The sequence below is a fragment of the Raphanus sativus genome, chromosome 7 (genome assembly GCF_000801105.2).
Source record: "Raphanus sativus cultivar WK10039 chromosome 7, ASM80110v3, whole genome shotgun sequence".
In the NCBI taxonomy this organism is placed as follows: domain Eukaryota; kingdom Viridiplantae; phylum Streptophyta; class Magnoliopsida; order Brassicales; family Brassicaceae; genus Raphanus; species Raphanus sativus.
The window spans coordinates 3,624,739-3,644,401 of NC_079517.1; the positions used below are offsets into that span (position 1 = coordinate 3,624,739).

Here is a 19,663-nt window from a genome sequence, read left to right on the forward strand (position 1 = left end):
TTATCTGATCATTTCGCCTCTCCTACAATCTCTAAGTCTCATGTTTGCAACATCGGCACCTTCGTATTCCACGTCGCAGCATTCCACTTTTCTTCCCTAATCGAGATGGAATACAATGGTAATTAATAATACAATAAATAAACTATAAAAAAATCCCTCTTAAATTTTTTCTTTTTTTTGCCTAGAAATGCATCATCCATTGTTACAATTTTGTGTAGTTCTTAAATGGACACTAAATATATAATAGTTAGTACAAATATATAATTCTTAGTTGTAAGTGTTTTTTTTTTACTTAGTTGTAAGTGTTATTTCCATAGTAAAACTGAAGTGCTCATGAGATGAGATGAGATGAACGAACCTCTTTGGGAGTTTTGGAAGAGAATACTCGGATCGAAGCGAGAGGATCAGCAGATATATTCCCGGAGAAAGAACAAGAAGTTAAGTTTCTAATAAACTTCCTTGTGTAGGATGTAACAACTCCTCCGTTCTCTTGTTCAATCGAATCGAAGAAGAACCAGTGAGGAGCTTCACATGGATTTCTAGACACCCGTCTCGTGTTAAACATGTAAAATGGAAACCATCCTCGGAGCCAGGGACGAAACGTCTCGATGGGAAGCTTCAAGTAGCTGCGTGGGAATATATTCTCATAGATATGAACAGAGTATCCCCACGAGACCGAGAAGGTCCAGTTACTTGCTCTAACGTAGCAGATCGACTGTTGTACCATCCGTGATTGGTCCACGTTGGCCGCTTTCATGATATGAAGGACTGAGCCTTGATGGTCCATGCCAGGGAAAAGTGGTGCTACGGCCTCAAAGTGGTGGAGACTGAGAAGAGGAGCCGTTGGGTGGGACGAGAGCAAACCGGACAAGTCACCTCGTAGATCCATCTGTCGCATAGTAATCATAGACTTAGTTTGAGATGCATTTTCATGTCCAAAACACATACTAATCTTCTTTGTCACGTTCCATAAAGAAACCTAATCTTGTGATACATTTTGAGGCTTGACTAGTTACAAAAATAATTGATATTCTTGATATACCTGATGAAACCCTTTCTCCGGGATAAGATCGGCGCCAAGATCAGCCAAACAAAAACTCTGTAATTGATCTCCTGCCCAAATGAAATGATACTTTTCAACACATTCATCTAACTTTCTCACCAAAGCCTCGACTAAAGGATAACTTAGGGCATATCCTCCTCCTCCGTATGCCATTTCAAATGCCATGCGAAAATTTGATTTTGTCGACTCCGAAAACATTCCGATGTAATGTTTTTCCGTGTGGTCGTATTTTGACAACACATCCACTATGTTGTCTACGAAGAAAAGACTATCATCATCACCCATTACATACCTGTTTATATTTGGACACGATTTAATTTTACTCTTTTTTTTTTTTTTGTCAAACTAGACAAGATTAATGTTAGATCACGAGTGTTTGGAATCCTGAGTTATTGAGGCATTCAAGCCTGTATTGAATTTGTTGTCAACTTTTTGTGAAGAATTATTTGATATTCTAGTGTATGTTTCTTCTCCAAAAGCATGTTTTGGGCCTATTACCCTTTTCGTTTTTAGTTAATGAAAATCTGAAGTGACAAAAAAAAAATTGTCTTTTGTACTACAAAAAATTGAGTTTAATGAAATTAAAATGTGCTAATTCTTTTTTTTGTTAAAGCTCACTAAAATCATGAGATCATTTTTGTTACAAAAAGTTTAGCTAAATAAGAAGAGAAACTTGATAAGATTGAAATGTATAAAAAATTCTATAATTATTTGAATATTTGTCTTAATATAATAATTTAATTAAATTTGTAACATTTGCGTCTTTTTTTTGATAAAAAATTTAACATTTGCTTTTAGTTATTTAATAATAATTTTAATATAATACAAGATAAAATCTATTCCATTAATTTTGCAATGACCAGTTGATAACTGTGTGGTCCAATTTAAAAAAAAAACTAACTATATGTAGAAAACTACGTACTCTTTATATTTTGTAACCACCGTCTGATTCTATAATAATGGGGACAAATTACATATTTTATTTTCTTTTGCTATTAGTTTGGACCACTCGCTTGTATCAGTTACTTTCAAACAGTTTTGAGGTCCGATCAAAACATAATAAAATGTGAATTTATATATGAATTAATAAAGAAAGGTAATGGACTTGGTTTAATAAAGAAAGGTATTGAACTTACGTAGGCAAACAAAAATTATGGGAGAATGAAGTTAAACTACAAAATCATGTTTAAAAAATAAAACAGAGATTACAATTATGATAATTTCGCTAAGAAAAAACAAATAAATTAAAGTAGGCCCTAAATCGTGCTTCTCGTGTTTCCACCATAGACCAGCCCGACGAATTTGTTTATGAGATGTCCATGAATCGGATTGGTTTTCAATAAACCAAACAATGTAAACACAAAACTGCTAACCAAAATTAGATGCTAAATCGAATTGGTACATCTATCTAAAACTATTAAACTATGAGCACGAAAAATCTAATTAAGTTATAGTTTGACCAATATATTTGTTTAATTTTACCAAAAAAATATATTTGTTTAAACTTTTTAATATTTTACTTATAGCTTATAACTAAATTGGTTATTATTAAATATACCTTCTAATCTAACACATTGTTTCATATTTTCAGAATAAGATATCTAAAACAATATTCTTAACAATAAATTTTAATGTTTTGATCACCATTTTCTTCATTAAATTTAAACGATATAGTAAAAGCATTAACAAAATTTACAGAATCACAAACTTATAGTTTATTCAAATTATGTACTATTAAAAATATATCAAAAGTTGAATCATTTTAAAACAAATATAATCAGATTTAAATGGATTTTTATCGGGCCAATCAGTAACGGATCACGGTTTAGTAATAGACTTTAGGATTTTTTACGGATTTACCTGGTTTTAAATGTTGGATTTTAACTAACTTTGAACCATACTACATGCGGGTATCGGTTCGACCGCGGGTCTAGATCGAATACAAAAACATTGGTAAAAACTACTAAAACTCCTACAAATATATATATATATATATATATATATATATAATATATATATATATATCTATTCTATTAAAACATAAACATGACATATTGATATAAATGTGATCCAACTATTTTAATAAATCAATTAAACATTTTATTAATCATTTAAAAGAAATATCATACAAAAAACATAAATATGATTGAAACACAAATATAAAAATTAAATTTCTAAAAATATTTAAAACAAAAAATATACCCGCTCTTTTAAAAGGCGGGTCAGAATTTAGTAATGATTTAAATTTGTATATCTATATATATTAAATTCAAAATTAACTATTAAGAAAATAGAAATATATCTCGATTTACTAAGACGATAATTAACTGATGTATATTTATATTGTTTGACATACCATCTCACACCATCGTCTTGTTTGAGCCTGTAAGTCTCGAGAATAGATCTATAGATACGAATGTGAACTCGGTTTGCTAGCTTTGGGTAAATTCTGAGTTTCCTAAGGTCTTCGTTGACTTTGAACGGCGGGAAAGTCGGAGACCAAGGCCGGAACTCTTCAGACGGCTCCACGTCCAAGAATATATTTCCTCGTGTCACGTTTGGTCTCCACCATGATTCTATGTAAGTTCTTCGATGCTTCCACGCACGTGAGCTCCCCACCAACACAAACATCAAGTGGCTCAAGTTCGTCGTTGTCTCCTTAGGCCCCTCTTCACATTTTATGGCGAATTTGTTACTATCGACATATTGTGAACTGATGTAGGTTAGGTTGAAGAAGACGAGCATGAACAAGGTTGCGACCAAGGCTATGATCAGGAGATATTTGCATAAGATGCTTGTGTGGTAACTTAGAGACGACATTGCATGATACAGATCAGATATAGTAAGATCGAGAGTGAACAAAAAACTTGGTGATCTAAATATATTAGAGAAGGTTATTAAAGTTTATTAGAGACGTGATTTAACTGGAAACTTTTGATTGTTCCTCTTTACTTGTCAAACATTATAACAATCTTGTCAACCACTAATGTCGAAACTGTATGTGGATCTCTGTTATGATAAAATGTTACAGCATTTAATTTTTCTTCTTCACTTCTCTCGTTCGGACATTTTGTTTTTATTGGTTTGCTTGACATGTTGTTGGCGTACATGAAACTACTGACTTGTATGTGGAGGGGGTCGGAAATGTCTTTACGAGTGGTTAGTCGATTGGATTTTTATGGTGACTATGTTACTATGCAGGATTATTCAAAGAAAAACTATTTAATATTGTTGGAGAGTTTTATAAATATCTAAATTTAAGATCCAGAAAAATAATTATTGGGCTTTGTCTTGTTACCCAATGAAATAATATGGTTGGAGAGTTGCGTTGCGTCATCTAATAAATAATGTTCCGGGTCATCCCCAAGTTTTCTGCTTGGTTAATTACGCTTCTCTTCTTCGACCCAGAGGAATCAATCACTCGACGATGTAAGTTGGTGTTCCTTCATCTTGTTTCTTTCTCTCGTAGTTATTAGGGATTTCGTTATTAGATTCCATATTTTTAGGCTATATGTAAAATCACGATGATCAATATCTAATTACCCTATACTCGATTAAAATCTTCTTCCTCAGATTCCTCTCAATCATCACTTTACACTAATGAAGTTGTGGGGAAGCTTCTTAGTGATCATTGGTTCCATTTCCTTCGTTGGGTTTGTGTTTGCAGCTCTAGTGTCCAAACTGTTTCTGCTCTCTGACAATCCCATAATCCAAGTTATCCAGAATGACTGGTATACACTACACGCACGCATTCTTATCAGGTTGGTTTCTCTAGTTGCAATATCAGATTTCATTACAAAACATCTATATCTCCAGGTACTACTGCTTCTTAGTCCCACTGACTCCACCAGCGTTACTTGTTTCTGTCTACTTTCATTGGCTTACCATGAAGCTGTTCAAGCACGCATGAGATTTATCACGGTATGATTTTGGTTTCCCTTCATATCTATTTGTGGCATTAGTTACCGCAAAGTGGGGAAATTATGTTGATTTTTTGGGCTAATTACAAACTAATTAAATTGCGGCAGAAAACTAGTTTTGTTTTAAGTTTAAGTTTTATATTAGTTTATAGTTAGATTGTAGTGACACATTTGTTATAGTCATTTGGGAAAAAAAAACATATCTTTTAAGGTTGGAATCATCATGTAATCTAGTCGTAAGAAAACTTCGTGGTTGAAGGATCATTTTTTACTTGGTTACAAACTTCATTTCGAGAACAGACAAGTCGCAGAATATTATTGTTAGAAAGAAATGGTAAATATAAAAACAAAACTAAAAAAAAGAAAGCTGGTTCAAGGTCATGTGCATAAAGGGTAAACTTTTGAAGGACTCTTTTGTCTCATATTTTGTGGCTTCATTATTTTATTGGTGAGTGGTTGGTTAATCCATGAAGTCGTATGCTAGTGCATATGTCCTTCCTGGATCCATGTGAGTGCGTATGTCTAACCTGTTTTTTATATGCTTATAATGTAGCACAATTATCTACTTTTATTTTGTGGTTCGATGTGATAAGATAATGATTCTAATGCTATTCTTGAAAAAAACAGTTAATTGTGTTGGGAACTAATCTCTTTCATTTTTGTGCACTTTGGGAACTAATCTCGTATAACAATTTGAGATGGGTAAAAGTATTTCTGGGTCTTAAATGTAACTGAAGAGCCACATTAGACAATATGTAATCCTTTGATATGTGATCAGTAGTTAAACAAATCCAACTGGCTTGTCATTTTAACTAGTGTGTTTGAATCTCGATTTTCATTATCAGTTGAACTAATCACATTTTATCAGCTTAAACACATTCATCAACAGATCAATAAAACTATTTTCGTTTATTATAGTGACATCTTCTTTTTATTATCCAAACGATAGTTTTAGTGAGGTCCTCAAACACACAATGACAAGGTTGAAAAATCTCCGACACAATTGTTGTTATTGCCAAACCATTCAAAAGGTCCCCGCCGGAAGAACCTATATAAACCAACCTATAACAGGACCGAGTTGACTCAGGAAAAAAGACACACCGCACCACATGGGAAACAATCGTCGAGACAAAACGCACTCAACATTATTTTCATGTTTCCGTTAATCACGACCGTCTAATTATTTCACATCACAAAAGACTTATGATCAAATCCAATAATGCACACCAACAAACAAAAAATAAAAACGTTACGACGCACAGTTAAAAAAAAAAAATCGCCCCTCGTGATTCCTTAAAAGAGAGATTGACCCCACGCGCGCGTAGCATACACAGCCGGTAGAAAGAAAAAAGCCTGTCTAATAAGAAAGCTGGCATCCACACGCGCCATTCTCTGACACTGATTTAACAGTACCTGTAGATTTTTTTACATAAATCTAAAAAAAATATTTTTCTTTTCTTAATTCTTTCCCTTCTTTTCCTTAAAAACAATATATTCCCATCGTTTACAAAAGGCAACATAATTTTCCTTACAAAAAGCTATAATATTAAAATAAAAATTCACTTAATTTAAATTTTCGAAAATATTGAATACAAAAGTACCGAGAAAATCTTCTGAAAATCTTAACTTCCTTAATTGCGTTTTAACTTATGGTTTTGTTCCTCTCCGTCAAACCTGTATATATATACAGAGATCTTCGTATAAAGAAAAACAATCCATGTATTACTAAAAAACAGGTGTGTATAAAATAAGCAAGAGCATCAACCATTTTCCGTATTATTATTAAAAAAAAAAGAAAGAAAAAATACAGTTTCCTAGAAAGTTGTAATAACAATAATAATAAAAAGGAAGAACATTTCCCAAGTGGTCTTACCAGTAAGGAGAGAGCACCAACTGGAGCGATAAAGATAGGAGTGACTGAAGAGTGAGATTCAAAATTAAAAAAAAAAAAAAAAAAAAATCAAAACAAGAAGGCGAGTAAAGAGGAAGGAGGATCTCCCTTCTTCTTATCTACTTCAATATTTTTTTTTTGTTTGTTCTCAAACATAAAAAAAGCTCTGATCTTTGCTCTGGTTCCTCTGTTTCCTCTGTTTCGAAACCCTAAAAGTTGATTACTTTTGGAGGGAAGAGAGAATGGATTCCGGCGACCCGACAACTTTGCTTTTAACGAAAATAAGGATCTTGGAGCCAGATTACGCTCCGAAGATCATAGGGTATCTTCTGTTACAAGACTTTAGTGAGAAAGACTTGATGCGTCTCGCTCTCGGACCTGAATCAGTTCTTCAGTCCATTATCTCCAAAGTGAAGAGTCAGTTGGGTCTCTTCTTGTTGTCTTCTCCTTCTACTCCGACGTCTCCTTCTCCGTTTAACCCCATCCCTCGACCACCCATTAACGGCAGAGGAGGAGGAGGAAGCCCTCTCGCTAATGGGTTTATGGATTTCAGAAGAAACTCTCCGTCTTCTTCTCCTTCTTCGGCTTCTCCGTGGTCGTCAGTCAACAGTGTGAGCCTTACTAGTGGGGGGAGCATCTTGAAGCCTTCCTTGAGCTCCCACCAACAGAGCAACGGAGACTCTGGTGCTGAGTCTGATTTACTGGAGGATCAGCGGCTGAATGATTACCTCTCGTTTCTAGACGATTCGAAAACAGAGGATGTTGTTGTAGATCCTGACTATTCCGTTAACAATGGCGAAACGCATCTGCTGCACAGGAGGAGTTTCTCGGCAGATGCGTCTTTTGGGTCCGGGGAAGATGGGTTTGGTGCTGGATTCAAACCTTGTGTGTATTTCAGTAGAGGGTTGTGTAAGAACGGAGAGAGCTGCAAGTTTGTCCATCATGGAGGGGGTTTCAGGATAATAATAACGTTGATGGTAGTAGTAATGGCATTGTGGCTGATTCGTCGAGGAAAGTTGAGAACTTTGGTAGTAGGCACCATGAGGAGATGATGAGGTTGAAAATGGCTTATCAGCAGCAGAGGCTTGCTTCTCAGCTCCTCGGTAGGGCTCCTCAGATGTCTTACGAGAAAAGAATGGAGTTTCTCTTGCATCAGCAGGCTCTTAGGTAACATTGAACTATTGTTAATTGTCCAGCTTCAGCTTTGTTTCAAAGTTTTAAGCTTTGTGCTTTTATTCTTGATGCAGAGATGGTGCATTGCCTTTTGGTGATGAAAGATACTGGAGCAGCAGCCCAGGAAGGCTAGAGAGGATGGAACTAATGGCAATGCAGTTTGGTGATATGTCAAACTCGGCAGCTAGACAGATTTACTTGACATTCCCTGCTGAGAGCACGTTTAAGGATGAGGACGTTGCAACTTACTTCAGGTAATGTCTTGACAACCATCTCTGTTAAACAAGTATCTTGTTTTTGAATTTATCACTTCTTCTCTTATATTGATTTTGTTTTATGGATCTATCTATGAAGCCTTTTCGGAACAGTGCAAGATGTGAGGATCCCATACCAACAGAAGCGTATGTTTGGCTTTGTTTCATTTGCACAGCCTGAGACTGTGAAGGTTGTACTAGCCAGAGGGAATCCTCATTTCATCTGTGACTCACGTGTTCTTGTCAAGCCTTACAAAGAAAAAGGCAAAGCCTTTGACAAGTATGGTGCCTTTTTTTTTTTTTTTTATTCCCATTGAAATTTCCTTCTAGTCTTCTGTTTCATTGTGTTCATTTGCAAACGAAGTGATAGCAGGAAGCATCAGTATCTTCTCCAGCAGCAGATTGAGCGCGTGAATTACTCCCCATGCTCCAGTCCATCAGGGATTGATCCTAGAGAACAGTCTGATCCCCAACTTGGTTAGTTTCGTTTTTTTTCTTAGTTTTTTTACTTTCTGCATTTGTTGTTAACTAACTTTACTTGATTTGGTTCTGTGTGGTGTAGGTTCGAAGATGTTCTATGAGAGGCGGGAGATGATGATGAGAAGGAGAATGGATGAAGCTGATCTGCAGAGAGCTATTGAACTTGAAAGAAGACGCGTCATTAATTTGCAGCTTCCTGATTTTAAGAATAATAATACTGGAGGAGTGTCTTCTAATCATCACCGTAGCTTCTCTGTGGGGTCTCCTGGTTATTTTCCATCCGTCACCATCCAAAGCCCTGATACTCTATCTGAACTCACCAGCGCAGAAGGTCGGTGAAGTGAACACTTTTTATTCTTTTGAATGTGATAAAAAGTTTTTAAATCATGTTATTTGTTGTGGCTGTAGTTGATGATACCACCGAGCTGGCTCCTTACCCGTTAATCAACTCAAAGAGTATTATTAACAGCAACAGCAACTACTCAAACGGTGCAAAAGAAGGGACCAACGAGAGTGAAATCGAGACTGGAAGCCCTATAGAGCTTGTTCTTCCTAGTAATCTCTTCCCTGCTGCAACAGCTGCTACTGATGATTCTGCTGAACATAATAATAATGCAAATGCTGGAGTCTCCGTCTCTTCTTCTACTAATGGAATTGATCCACCAGCTACTACTACTACCACCGGTAACCTCTTGCAGTAGGCTATTTTCACCTCATAAATGCCAAAGGTTAGTGTACTCTTTCTTTCTCCAATGTTCTTCCAAGTTTATATTATAGATAACAAACTCCTTTTTATTTTGGACTCAGGTCTTTTTCTTCTAATGGATAAGATGAGGCTACAAGAAGTGTATGTAATAAAGGTAAGCTATTCTTTGATCATAGAATGTCCTAGAAGCCTGGGAATGAGTTCAGACACCAGTGTTTAATTTCTTTGTGCAGACAGTTAAAAAAGCATACACAAGGAAGTAGGATGATGTATATGTAAGTTATATATATATATATAAATGGAGAACAGAAAGAAGTAGGAACGCATGAAGATCGCAAGTTTCATCAGGATGATACTATACTACTAACAAGCGAGGTTGCGTAAGACATACTTAAAAAAGGACAAATCTATATGGATCATTTTTATTTTGTGCTTTAATTTCACTTTGCTTTGGTTTGGTTTCTCATGTGGTTGTTCCGGTTTGTGTCACCACATGAGTCTCTGATTGTATCAAAGAAGAATAGAATGTTCTGCTACCTTATATATATATATATATTATTATTAAGCCGTTTCTTATACTCGTCTTGTGTTGGTTTGGACTGTTTTGAACCATATCTTCCATGTTAAGCTGTATTGGTGTAGTAGATCAGAGAGTTCAAGGCTCTTACGGATCTTCACTGTTTCACACAAGTAACCAGATTAGATATGATAACATGTACCGCAAAAAGAACATGCTTCGAAAAGCACCGTATGTAGTAATTGACAGGATACGTAGTTTAATAAATTATGGTTTATACTAGACATAATATTTGCACAGACTTGACAAGGAAGACTTTTGGGTGGAGTCTCTTGACCACTGAACCGCAAGAACCATGATGTAATGGATCTCTTACACCTGCCCCATTCTGTACAACATGTAGTGTGTTAATTTTTATTTTTGAAGGCTTGCAAAATTTGTTTACTGACCGTGATTTTTTTCAGTGTTTTGATTTCGTTTGTATGATTCAAAGTTTGAACAATAAATTATCTATCTAACCACTACTCGAGTTCAAACACTCTTAATTTTGGAATTCTTTCTAAACAGTTAAAAGGTAGTTTAACAGCCAAATCAAATATGTCAAACCTTTCACTAGATAGTACACATACATTACAAGGGTTGCAACTACATTGATAAGACCTAATATCTATCTAACACATACGTTACAAGGTTTGCAACTACATTGATATAGAGCTAGGAGGAAACAGAAGAAGTGTCTCGTGTGTAAAAGCTGAGATTGAATTGAAAAAGGTTGGTCTGTTGGTCGAAATTTGAGAAAAAGAGTGTGTGGTTATATTGAAAACCATGTGGTATGGTATGGTACGGTATGGGTAATCAAAAATGGTTAAGGAGGTCATGAAAGAACTCTTTGGAAGGTGTGGAAAAATGGGAAGAGGGAGGGACGGCGACATCAAAGCAATCATTTAAAAAATACTTTTAATTCTCTCTTTTCTTTTTTCTTCGTTCAGAAATTAATTTGAAAATAACTTTCATCGTCTTCTCTTCATCATCAGATGGATCGATACACATCCTGAAGAAATTCAATATTCTCTTTTTTTCCGATTAGCCGAGACTCTCTTTCAATATTTCGATCTCCCATGTCGCCGGTAGAGACCTGACCTCTTCTTCTTCACGATTTTTTCGTTTTTTTTTTTGCTTTATAAAATTATAATCGAAGAGAGGAAGAATATAAAAAAAAAAGAATGAGTAACTTGGGGGACTTGAATCATCCAGTCTTCTCAGCATCGGGTCGAACCAGCAATAACCCTGACCCGCGTCTCTCAAAGCCGAGATTCTCTAAGGTCAGAAAACAAGTCAAGCCTGTGAAGAAACCTTCGCTAGCATCATCATCAGATTCCTCGCCTGGCCAGGGATTCAACCCCTTTCTTTACCGCGGATCTCCCAATGAGACCGGATTTGCATTTGGATCGAGCTCCTCTGGTGACCAAGTTTTGGAGGATTTGGGGAAGTTGAAGATCGAGGTTGTTGAAGATGTGCATTTTGCTTCGAGACTCCCTGGTGATATGCGGAATCTCAATATCAATGCGAGTAGAAGAAACGTGGATGATGATTATGATGATGAACTTCAATCTCTCTTGAAGAATAAACTCAATCTTGATGCCAGCAAAGATAATACAGGAGGACATGTGATCCATGAAGGTTTGGAGAAGTTGAATATCTCAGAGAAGATGATGAATCATAATGTCAAATCCACCAAAGAGTCCCTGGATTATGTTGGGGAGAAGATACTCTCCGATGATTTGTCTCGAAAGCTAAACGTTGGAGGAGGTTTGCCTACTCATGCGGGGATCAACTTAGGGCATCATAACCTCTCAGCAGAATCACTTCAGGGAAGTGGAAATGAAAGCGAGAAGGAAGTTAGCAGTTCATGTCCCATGAATTTTAGTTTTGTAGGTGCTGCTGAGCCGCCTAGAAACGCTCATCACGATGCGACGACCTCTGCAGTTAATACTCCCGAGTTCAGTTTTTCGAGTAATGGAAAGAGTGGTGGGACGAGTTTTATGGAGTTCAAGACTCCTAATTTGAAGCCAAATCCTTTCTCTAGCTTGGACCAGAGATTGGGGTTCAATGCAAAGAAGGACAATGTTAGTTCCACTAGAGGGAGAAGGAAAGGGAGTAAGCAGCCTGTGAAAGTGCAGCTTAATATTGGACATGAGTTTGCTTTTTCAGAAAGTGCGTTTCCGCAGGGAACCACCAGTGAGGCTTCTGATTCTTATTCACCCATGGATGTATCTCCGTATGATGAGGAGACTGCAGATTCTAGAGACTTCTCTGCTGGATCAGATCAGTTTGCGAATCCTGACAACAATGCTTTAAATGATGCGTTTGATGCAGAGCTAGCTGCTGCAACCGAACGTATGGACATAAACGAGGAGGATGAAGTTAATAACTATCGAGCTGAGGAACTTATTAATACTGGCAAATGTGCTGAGCATGAGGACCTTGCTGAAGATTCTGTATCTGGGGCTGAAACGGAAAGTTTTAAAACAGCAGCGGAAGAGATGGAAACTAGTAGTGATACTTTCGCCTCAGCTTCAGAAAGTGAGGTTACTTCAAGCTTTCGGCCTGATAGGCAAGATAATGACTACCATTCCCTATTTAATTCAAATGCTGATAGCTCCAGCTTTACCTTTTCGGCTTCACCGTTTTCTGGAGTGCACGGCCAACCATCAACGTCTAAGCGTATCAACAGGAAGAAAAATCCAGTTCAACTTGGGCAGGATCCATATATCTTGATTCCAAATGCTTCATCATTTAAATCTTCACAACATTCGCCAGTAACTGGTGTTCAGCCAAGGGATACGTTTACTCGTCTACAAAATCCTGTGATGGACAAAGCACGAGCCGAAAAAGATGTGTCTAGTGCAGCGCAGGAAGCATGTGAAAAGTGGCGATTAAGGTTGTTTACAAGTCGGCGATCTCTATGCCCATTTTATTCTTATACTCATTCTTCCTGTAGTGTTCTGGTTGTCTAGTCCTTTTGCTTGCTTGGCTTCTGTCTTTATGTTTAACTGACCTTTTCTTGAATGCCTTTTTCTCCAGAGGAAACAATGCTTACAAAAATGGGGATCTTTCCAGAGCTGAGGAATCTTACACTCAAGGGATAGATTCAGTGCCTAAAATCGAGACGTCTAGAAACTGTCTCAGGGCACTGATGCTTTGCTACAGCAACCGTGCTGCAACACGTATGGCCCTTGGAAGAATGAGAGAAGCAATAGCAGACTGTACTATGGCTTCTTCAATAGACTCCAACTTCCTTAAAATTCAAGTCCGAGCTGGAAAGTAAGAATAGACCTTCCTTAAACCTTGTTATATTTCATAACGAGCCAAGATAAACATTATTAGCAACTTTTAGATTTTGATACGAGAGCTTGAACTGGGAAATGAATGATGTGATATTTTCTCCTATATGCTTTAAGCTTTAGCTGCCTGGGATACCTTGCTAGTCAATGCTCGTCCTCAGTTAGCAATTAGAATAATATTTTACACTTTATGATGTCTTGTTGGCTGATTTGGGATTTTTCTTTGTAGTTGTTATCTTTCACTTGGGGAGATTGAAGACGCATCCAGGTACTTTAAAAAATGCTTGCAATCTGGAAGTGACATCTGTGTGGACCGAAAAATCATTGTAGAGGCTTCTGAAGGTCTACAAAAGGCACAGGTAGAGTTGTCTATTTGTAAACTTCTCTTGTTTATGAAATATCATATGATAGCAGGACGCTTGTCGGCCACTTATTTTTCCAAAGGCCTTATTCATAGAATGGATTTTATAATTTGTATTAGTTGAGTTAGGATCTGGAATGAACCATACTAATTGTATCCCTGATGTTTATCATTGAGATTGCGTGGCTATAGAATTACGTTATGCTATGGTGTTTAGTTGTTTCTTGTTACATGATGTAGATTGATCATCCTTCTAATCGCTTTGCAGACTTTGATATCTGTCAAGAATCTGTTTATTTAGCATTATATCCAGTTAAATATTTTCTACATATTCTCACATAGAAGACTGGCATTTACACATTCTTCGTTCTGACCAGTCAATATTGTTTTTTTTGTTTTGCAGAGAGTTTCGGAATGCATGCATGAAGCTGGCTATCGTTTGCAGCTCAGAACATCAACTGATGCTGAGAAAGCTTTGGAAATATTGGAAGAATCACTGCTGATAAGTCCATACTCTGAAAACTTACTCACCATGAAGGGAGACGCGCTTTTGATGGTATGTTTCACTCATCGTCAGAATATCACTTGAAAGTGATCATTCTAAACCGTCAGAGAACTCTTAATAGGAACCTATGAAAATTCATACAGTAAAAGATTAAGAAACCTGCTTTCTTTATATTTTGTTACAGCTTGAGAAGTATGAAGCATCAATAAAGCTCTGTGAGCAGACATTTGATATGGCTGGAAAGAATTCTCTTCCAGTAGATGCTAATAAATACCCAGATTCGGATGAGACTCCCAAGGATATAAACTTCGGAATCTGGCGGTGTCGTCTCATGCTTAAATCATATTTCTATATGGGAAAGCTTGAGGAGGCGATTAATTCTCTAGAGAAGCAAGAACAATTACTGTCTGCTACAAAAAGGTGAGTCTGATGCACTCCTTTTACATCTTTTTGTTAGATGAGATGAAATCTGACAGGTCTCGTCTTTGCACTCCGATACAGAGATGGAAACAAACCTCTTGAATCCTTCATCCCGTTGGCTCCTACCATACGTGAGCTGTTGCGCCTTAAGGTATTTTCTGGACTTTCTCTCACTTTTTTGTACTTTTTCTCACTTTTGTACCGTTTTGATATTCCTACCAAATTGCAGTCGGCAGGGAATGAAGCATTTAAGTCCGGCCGACACACTGAAGCTGTTGAACATTACACAGCAGCCTTGTCGTGCAACGTGGAATCACGTTCTTTCACTGCTGTGTGTTTCTGTAATCGTTCTGCGGCATATAAGGCTCTTGGTCAACTCTCTGACGCTATTGCAGACTGCAGTCTTGCCATTGCTCTCGACCAAAATTACTCAAAGGTTTCTTCCGTAGCAAATTTCCTTATTTGGTTTGTTCTGTTACGTTTCTGCTGCCCACATGTAGTTAGAAGGTCTCGATGTCTATGTAAAGTAGAACACTTGCATACTGACTAATAACTTCTCGTAAAAGTATATACGTTTCCGTCCAGCTGAGTATCAGTGTTGTTCACGTTTCAAATACATTAACTAGAACGTTTAGCCACTGTTGCCATAAGATTTGGCAGCGAGTCTCTTATGAATCAACCCTATCGTCTTTAAAAAGTACTCCATTGTGTCGCTTAATTTGTATATCATTTTCTTTTTTTTCTCAGGCTATTTCTAGACGAGCCACGTTGTTCGAGATGCTGAAAGATTATGGACAGGCTGCGAGTGACATGCATAGATATGTTAATATTCTAACCAAGCAAATGGAAGAGAAGACCTCTGGGATTCACGAAAGATTCACTAATTTGGCCAATGACATTAGACAAGCTCGTATGCGACTTTCTGAACTGGAAGAGAAATCAAGGAAAGAAACTTCTTTGGATATGTACCTCGTCTTGTAAGTAGACTATCCTGCTTATTTGATTTTTATTCCTCCAACGTTTGCGTGCTCTAGGTTGTATATGAGTTGAAACATTTAACCTTGTGGGACTAAGATAAGTAGTGTCAACGTTTTGCTAATTGAAATGGGACCTACTTTGTGGCAGGGGTGTAGTGCCATCATGCTCTGCTTCAGATATCAGAAAGGCATATAGGAAGGCCGCACTTAAGCATCATCCCGACAAGGTATTCATATCCTGAAACTGTTTACTTTCTCGAGCTTGTGGATTCAGCTCGATTGCGGAAAGCAAACAGCTGCAGACTGCAAGACTATATTATAAGTGCTTAATTTATTATTTTAAAACTTGTTGAAGGCTGGTCAGTCATTGACAAGAAACGAGAGTAAAGATGAGAGGTTATGGAAGGAGATAGGAGAAGAAGTGCGCAGAGATACTGATAAATTATTTAAAATGATTGGGGAAGCATATGCTGTGCTTTCAGATCCTGCAAAGGTAAGAAAACATCTCAATTGATAACACATAGTCAGCTCGTGTTTCCATTTTCTCGTTTGGGAAATAAAAACTGTCATTTGAGAGTTTCCTAAATTATATCTCAAGTATTTATGTTCTTGTGCTAATTGTTGCAGCGTTCTCAGTATGATCTTGAAGAAGAGATGCATAATTCACAAAGAAGACGTGATGGAGCCAGCACATCTGGAGCAGAGCCAGATGTTAATTATCCTTTCAGTAACAGTAGAAGAAACTGGAGAGAAGGATGGAGTTCACGTAGGGAACCATCAGCTCCGAGGTGGTTTGAACAAAACCGATCAAATAGATACCCGTTGTAACTGCAGAAGCATCTCCAAGATATCTCTTGATCAAAAATTCATCACCAACAAAAGTTTTTTGTGGCCTCCTATGCAAAATTACTCAGGCTGATAACGGTGTGGATAAAATATCAGCAGATGCTCATATTCATGGAACACACGATAAACATGGAAAGGCTTGAGAGATGCAGAGAATTTTACTCAGGGAGTGAAGAAAAGGAAAAGGTAGAGAGACTTCTCCATTGTCCAATACGTTGAAGCAACGTTGTACAGATTACGGAAAACGTAAATTGAGTGATTGAAAGAGCAGATTTCATGTTATAGCTTTCTTTTATTCTTCCTTGGTGGTGTTCAAAATGATGTGACACAGTGTCGTGAGAAGGACAACTTGGTATCTCTCGTTTGCAGGTCTTGTTGTTTAATCCTTTTGATTGTAGATTCTTTTAATTCATTGGCTTATGACAAAAAGAAAAAAAAAACAGATTTGATTTTGCATTAAGTGATAACAGTTGAGGATTTTTTTTTGTTCACCTTTTTTTTTACTTGTGCAAATAGTGAGTAAATTGAGTGAATCATATCATATACATGTTGATGATAGCGTCTGATATCACCTCTAAAATTCATTTTGTTTTGGGTATAACAAAACGTTTCTGAAGTTCTGGAGATTATGTTCTTTAACAACACTGTCAAACTTAACCATTTTTGTAAGGTAAACTCAAATCGGACATTCTAGTGGCGGACAAATTTACATACGGTGCTAGGTGTTTTTCTTCTGTATGTTCTATGTCGATTCTATGCCATCGGTTTGGTTCTCTGAACCGGTAGAACATATATGATAGTTTAGTTTTCTTTTGTTGTAAAAAAAGAAAGATCTATATAACAAATGTCATCTTAATATTTTTAAAAAGTTCTAGAAATTCAGTTGACAAAAAAAAAAAATCTATAAATTCATTTCTTATGTATTGAAGCCTGAAAAGAAATATGTTTTACTAATGGGTCAAGACTAAAAGCCCAATAGGCTTACACCGGCATGACCTAGCTTGACTCAAAGCCCAATAGGCCCACACAGGCATGACCTAAGTAACTAATGTTTGCTTGTCACTTTTGATGTTTCGACTGAAGCTCAGAAAAGACCTTTTTCTCTCTCTCCGTCTCCGACGATGGCTACCGGTGACCAGAGCAAGAAGAGGAAGCAGCGTTATCTCCCTCAGAATGTACTCCTTCTCTCTTTCTTATGCTTCCCATACTACATCTTGTCTATGAATTTGCGACGGCTAATTCTTTTTTTTTTTGTAACTTTTGATTGTTGGTTGTTGCAGAGACCAGCTAAGAAGAAGGGAGCATACCCTTTGAAGCCAGGTGTGCAAGGTTTCTTCATCTCGTGCGATGGCGGACGCGAATACCAAGCTTCTCAGGAAGCTATTAACGTCATTGATTCCGTAAAGTTTCTCTCTTTTATTCCTTAAAATTGATTTAATCTCTCACTAGTTAGTAGTTGTTCATATCTTGCTTAGTTTCACTGTTTTTTTTTCCATAAAGTTGATTTTATTTTCCACGTTTCTGAGCTTGAGTAGCTCTTTAAATCTTTGGAGGTGTTTCTTTAATGTAAATCTCTTATTTCATGGTTACAGTTTTTTGAGGAGCTAATACATGGGACTGGCTTGAAAATGAATTCTTCTGGGGTGCTCGAGAACCCAATTAACAAAAAGGTTACGTTTTCCTATAGCGAGGATGAGGATGAGGATGAAGAGGAAGATGATGATGACAAGGAAGAGGAAAACAAAGAGGAGGCTGGTGGGGATAAGGAAGAAGTGAAAGAAGGCGGTAATGATCAAGTGGTTGAGACTGAGAAAGAATTAGCAAGCCAAGAAGGTTCATGTGATGTCAAACAGTTAGCAGAAACTGTGACTGAAAAGGACGAAGAAAAACAAAAGAATATTGTTGAAGAACCTCCAAAAAAGAAGCCATGTGTGGAAGAAGCATCAGCAAAAGTAAACGGAAATGCAGAGAAGTCCATTGATAAGCTTATTGATGCTGAACTAAAAGAGCTTGGTGACAAGAGCAAGGTAAAGCTGTTATCTTAAATGTATGTGTTTTTTATCTCTTTGTGGAGGATTATAAAAGTGTCTTATATTATACACATTGCTTTTCCTCATTTTGACAGAGACGGTTTATGAAGTTAGATCCTGGTTGCAACGGTATTGTCTTCATCCAAATGAAAAGGAGAGATGGTGATCCAAGTCCCAAAGACATTGTACAGCATGCAATGACTTCTGCTGCTGCAACAAAAAAACATATGTCAAGGTTTTTTTTATCTTCCTAACTAAGCTCCCATCATAACAAGAACTCTATAACTGTTATGCATCCGTTTACTTAATAGATATTGTGATGCTTAGGTTCATCCTAAGAATTTTACCGATTGAAGTGGCGTGTTACCCTTCAGAGGAAGAGATTTCAAGAGCCATCAAGCCTCTTGTAGAACAGTATTTCCCCGTTGAGACTGATAATCCCCGGAAAGTAATAATAACTATTAGCAATTCTTTTGTGTATTCCCTTATTAGCTTCTGAAATGCTTATTACCTCTCTTTTTCACCATTGTTCCAGTTTGCTGTGTTGTATGGAGCACGTGCAAACACAGGCCTTGATAGGATGAAAATAATAAACACGGTTGCTAAATCTATTCCTGCCCCTCACAAAGTTGATTTGAACAACCCGGAGATGTCTATCGTGGTTGAAATTGTTAAGGTAAAAGCAAGGATACAAGTTTTTTTTTTTTGCATTAACAAACTGGTTGGTTGGTTTATGAACTCAACATTGGTGTTTTGTGTTGTAATGTACAGACAGTGTGCTTAATTGGGGTGGTGGAGAAGTACAAGGAGCTGGCAAAGTACAATCTCAGGCAGCTCACGTCAACCAAGTGATGCAACTTCTGCTATGTTTTGTTTCTCAAGACTAAGATGCTATGTGTTTTTTCACTGGTAGTGTCATAAGACTCTTCTGATTTAAACTTTTTCAAATGGTTGAAGTTTGTCTTTGGATCCTACATTGTCTGATCAATAAACATTTTTCTCAGATTTTACTTTGTCGAATCAAACAAAACCACAAGTTTCAAGGAACTAAATTTGAGTTGTTTACCTAATCTGCTCTTTGTAATTCCATTTTTAAGAAGGCAAAAGTCAAGTTGAGAGAACTTCCACAGTTGCCTAATGATCTCAAGCACAGTAACAAGACAAAAGAGAGACATT

At 36.9% G+C, this 19,663-nt stretch overlaps 4 protein-coding genes across 4 annotated transcripts; 3 read left to right on the forward strand and 1 right to left on the reverse strand.

Annotated features, from left to right (window-relative positions):
• LOC108815180 (uncharacterized) lies at nt 1-3,883 on the reverse strand. The gene is made up of 4 exons (XM_018587831.2): nt 3,420-3,883; nt 1,043-1,355; nt 359-889; nt 1-96 (listed from the first exon to the last, which is right to left on the reverse strand). The coding sequence occupies exons 1-4, from the start codon at nt 3,881-3,883 to the stop codon at nt 1-3; spliced, it is 1,404 nt and encodes a 467-aa protein (XP_018443333.2).
• A 2,908-nt stretch (nt 3,884-6,791) lies between these two features.
• Nucleotides 6,792-10,065, forward strand: LOC108818058 (zinc finger CCCH domain-containing protein 55). The gene is given in 9 exon segments (XM_056990651.1): nt 6,792-7,830; nt 7,833-8,041; nt 8,122-8,301; nt 8,402-8,581; nt 8,675-8,778; nt 8,864-9,112; nt 9,190-9,509; nt 9,589-9,641; nt 9,721-10,065. Coding segments are annotated over 7 exon segments (1,929 nt in total). The 5' UTR covers nt 6,792-7,116; the 3' UTR covers nt 9,483-9,509; nt 9,589-9,641; nt 9,721-10,065.
• Nucleotides 10,066-10,902: 837 nt separating this feature from the next.
• On the forward strand, nt 10,903-16,936 carry LOC108818177 (uncharacterized). The gene is made up of 11 exons (XM_018591070.2): nt 10,903-12,945; nt 13,089-13,328; nt 13,578-13,707; nt 14,113-14,265; nt 14,399-14,634; nt 14,716-14,785; nt 14,864-15,070; nt 15,382-15,611; nt 15,760-15,838; nt 15,967-16,104; nt 16,239-16,936. The coding sequence occupies exons 1-11, from the start codon at nt 11,228-11,230 to the stop codon at nt 16,437-16,439; spliced, it is 3,402 nt and encodes a 1,133-aa protein (XP_018446572.1). The 5' UTR covers nt 10,903-11,227; the 3' UTR covers nt 16,440-16,936.
• A 548-nt stretch (nt 16,937-17,484) lies between these two features.
• Nucleotides 17,485-19,492, forward strand: LOC108814581 (uncharacterized). Its single transcript, XM_018587180.2, has 7 exons — nt 17,485-17,632; nt 17,738-17,857; nt 18,050-18,484; nt 18,583-18,722; nt 18,815-18,935; nt 19,023-19,163; nt 19,259-19,492. Exons 1-7 carry the CDS (start codon nt 17,579-17,581, stop codon nt 19,337-19,339), a joined length of 1,092 nt encoding a protein of 363 aa, XP_018442682.1. The 5' UTR covers nt 17,485-17,578; the 3' UTR covers nt 19,340-19,492.
• Nucleotides 19,493-19,663: the final 171 nt, after the last annotated feature.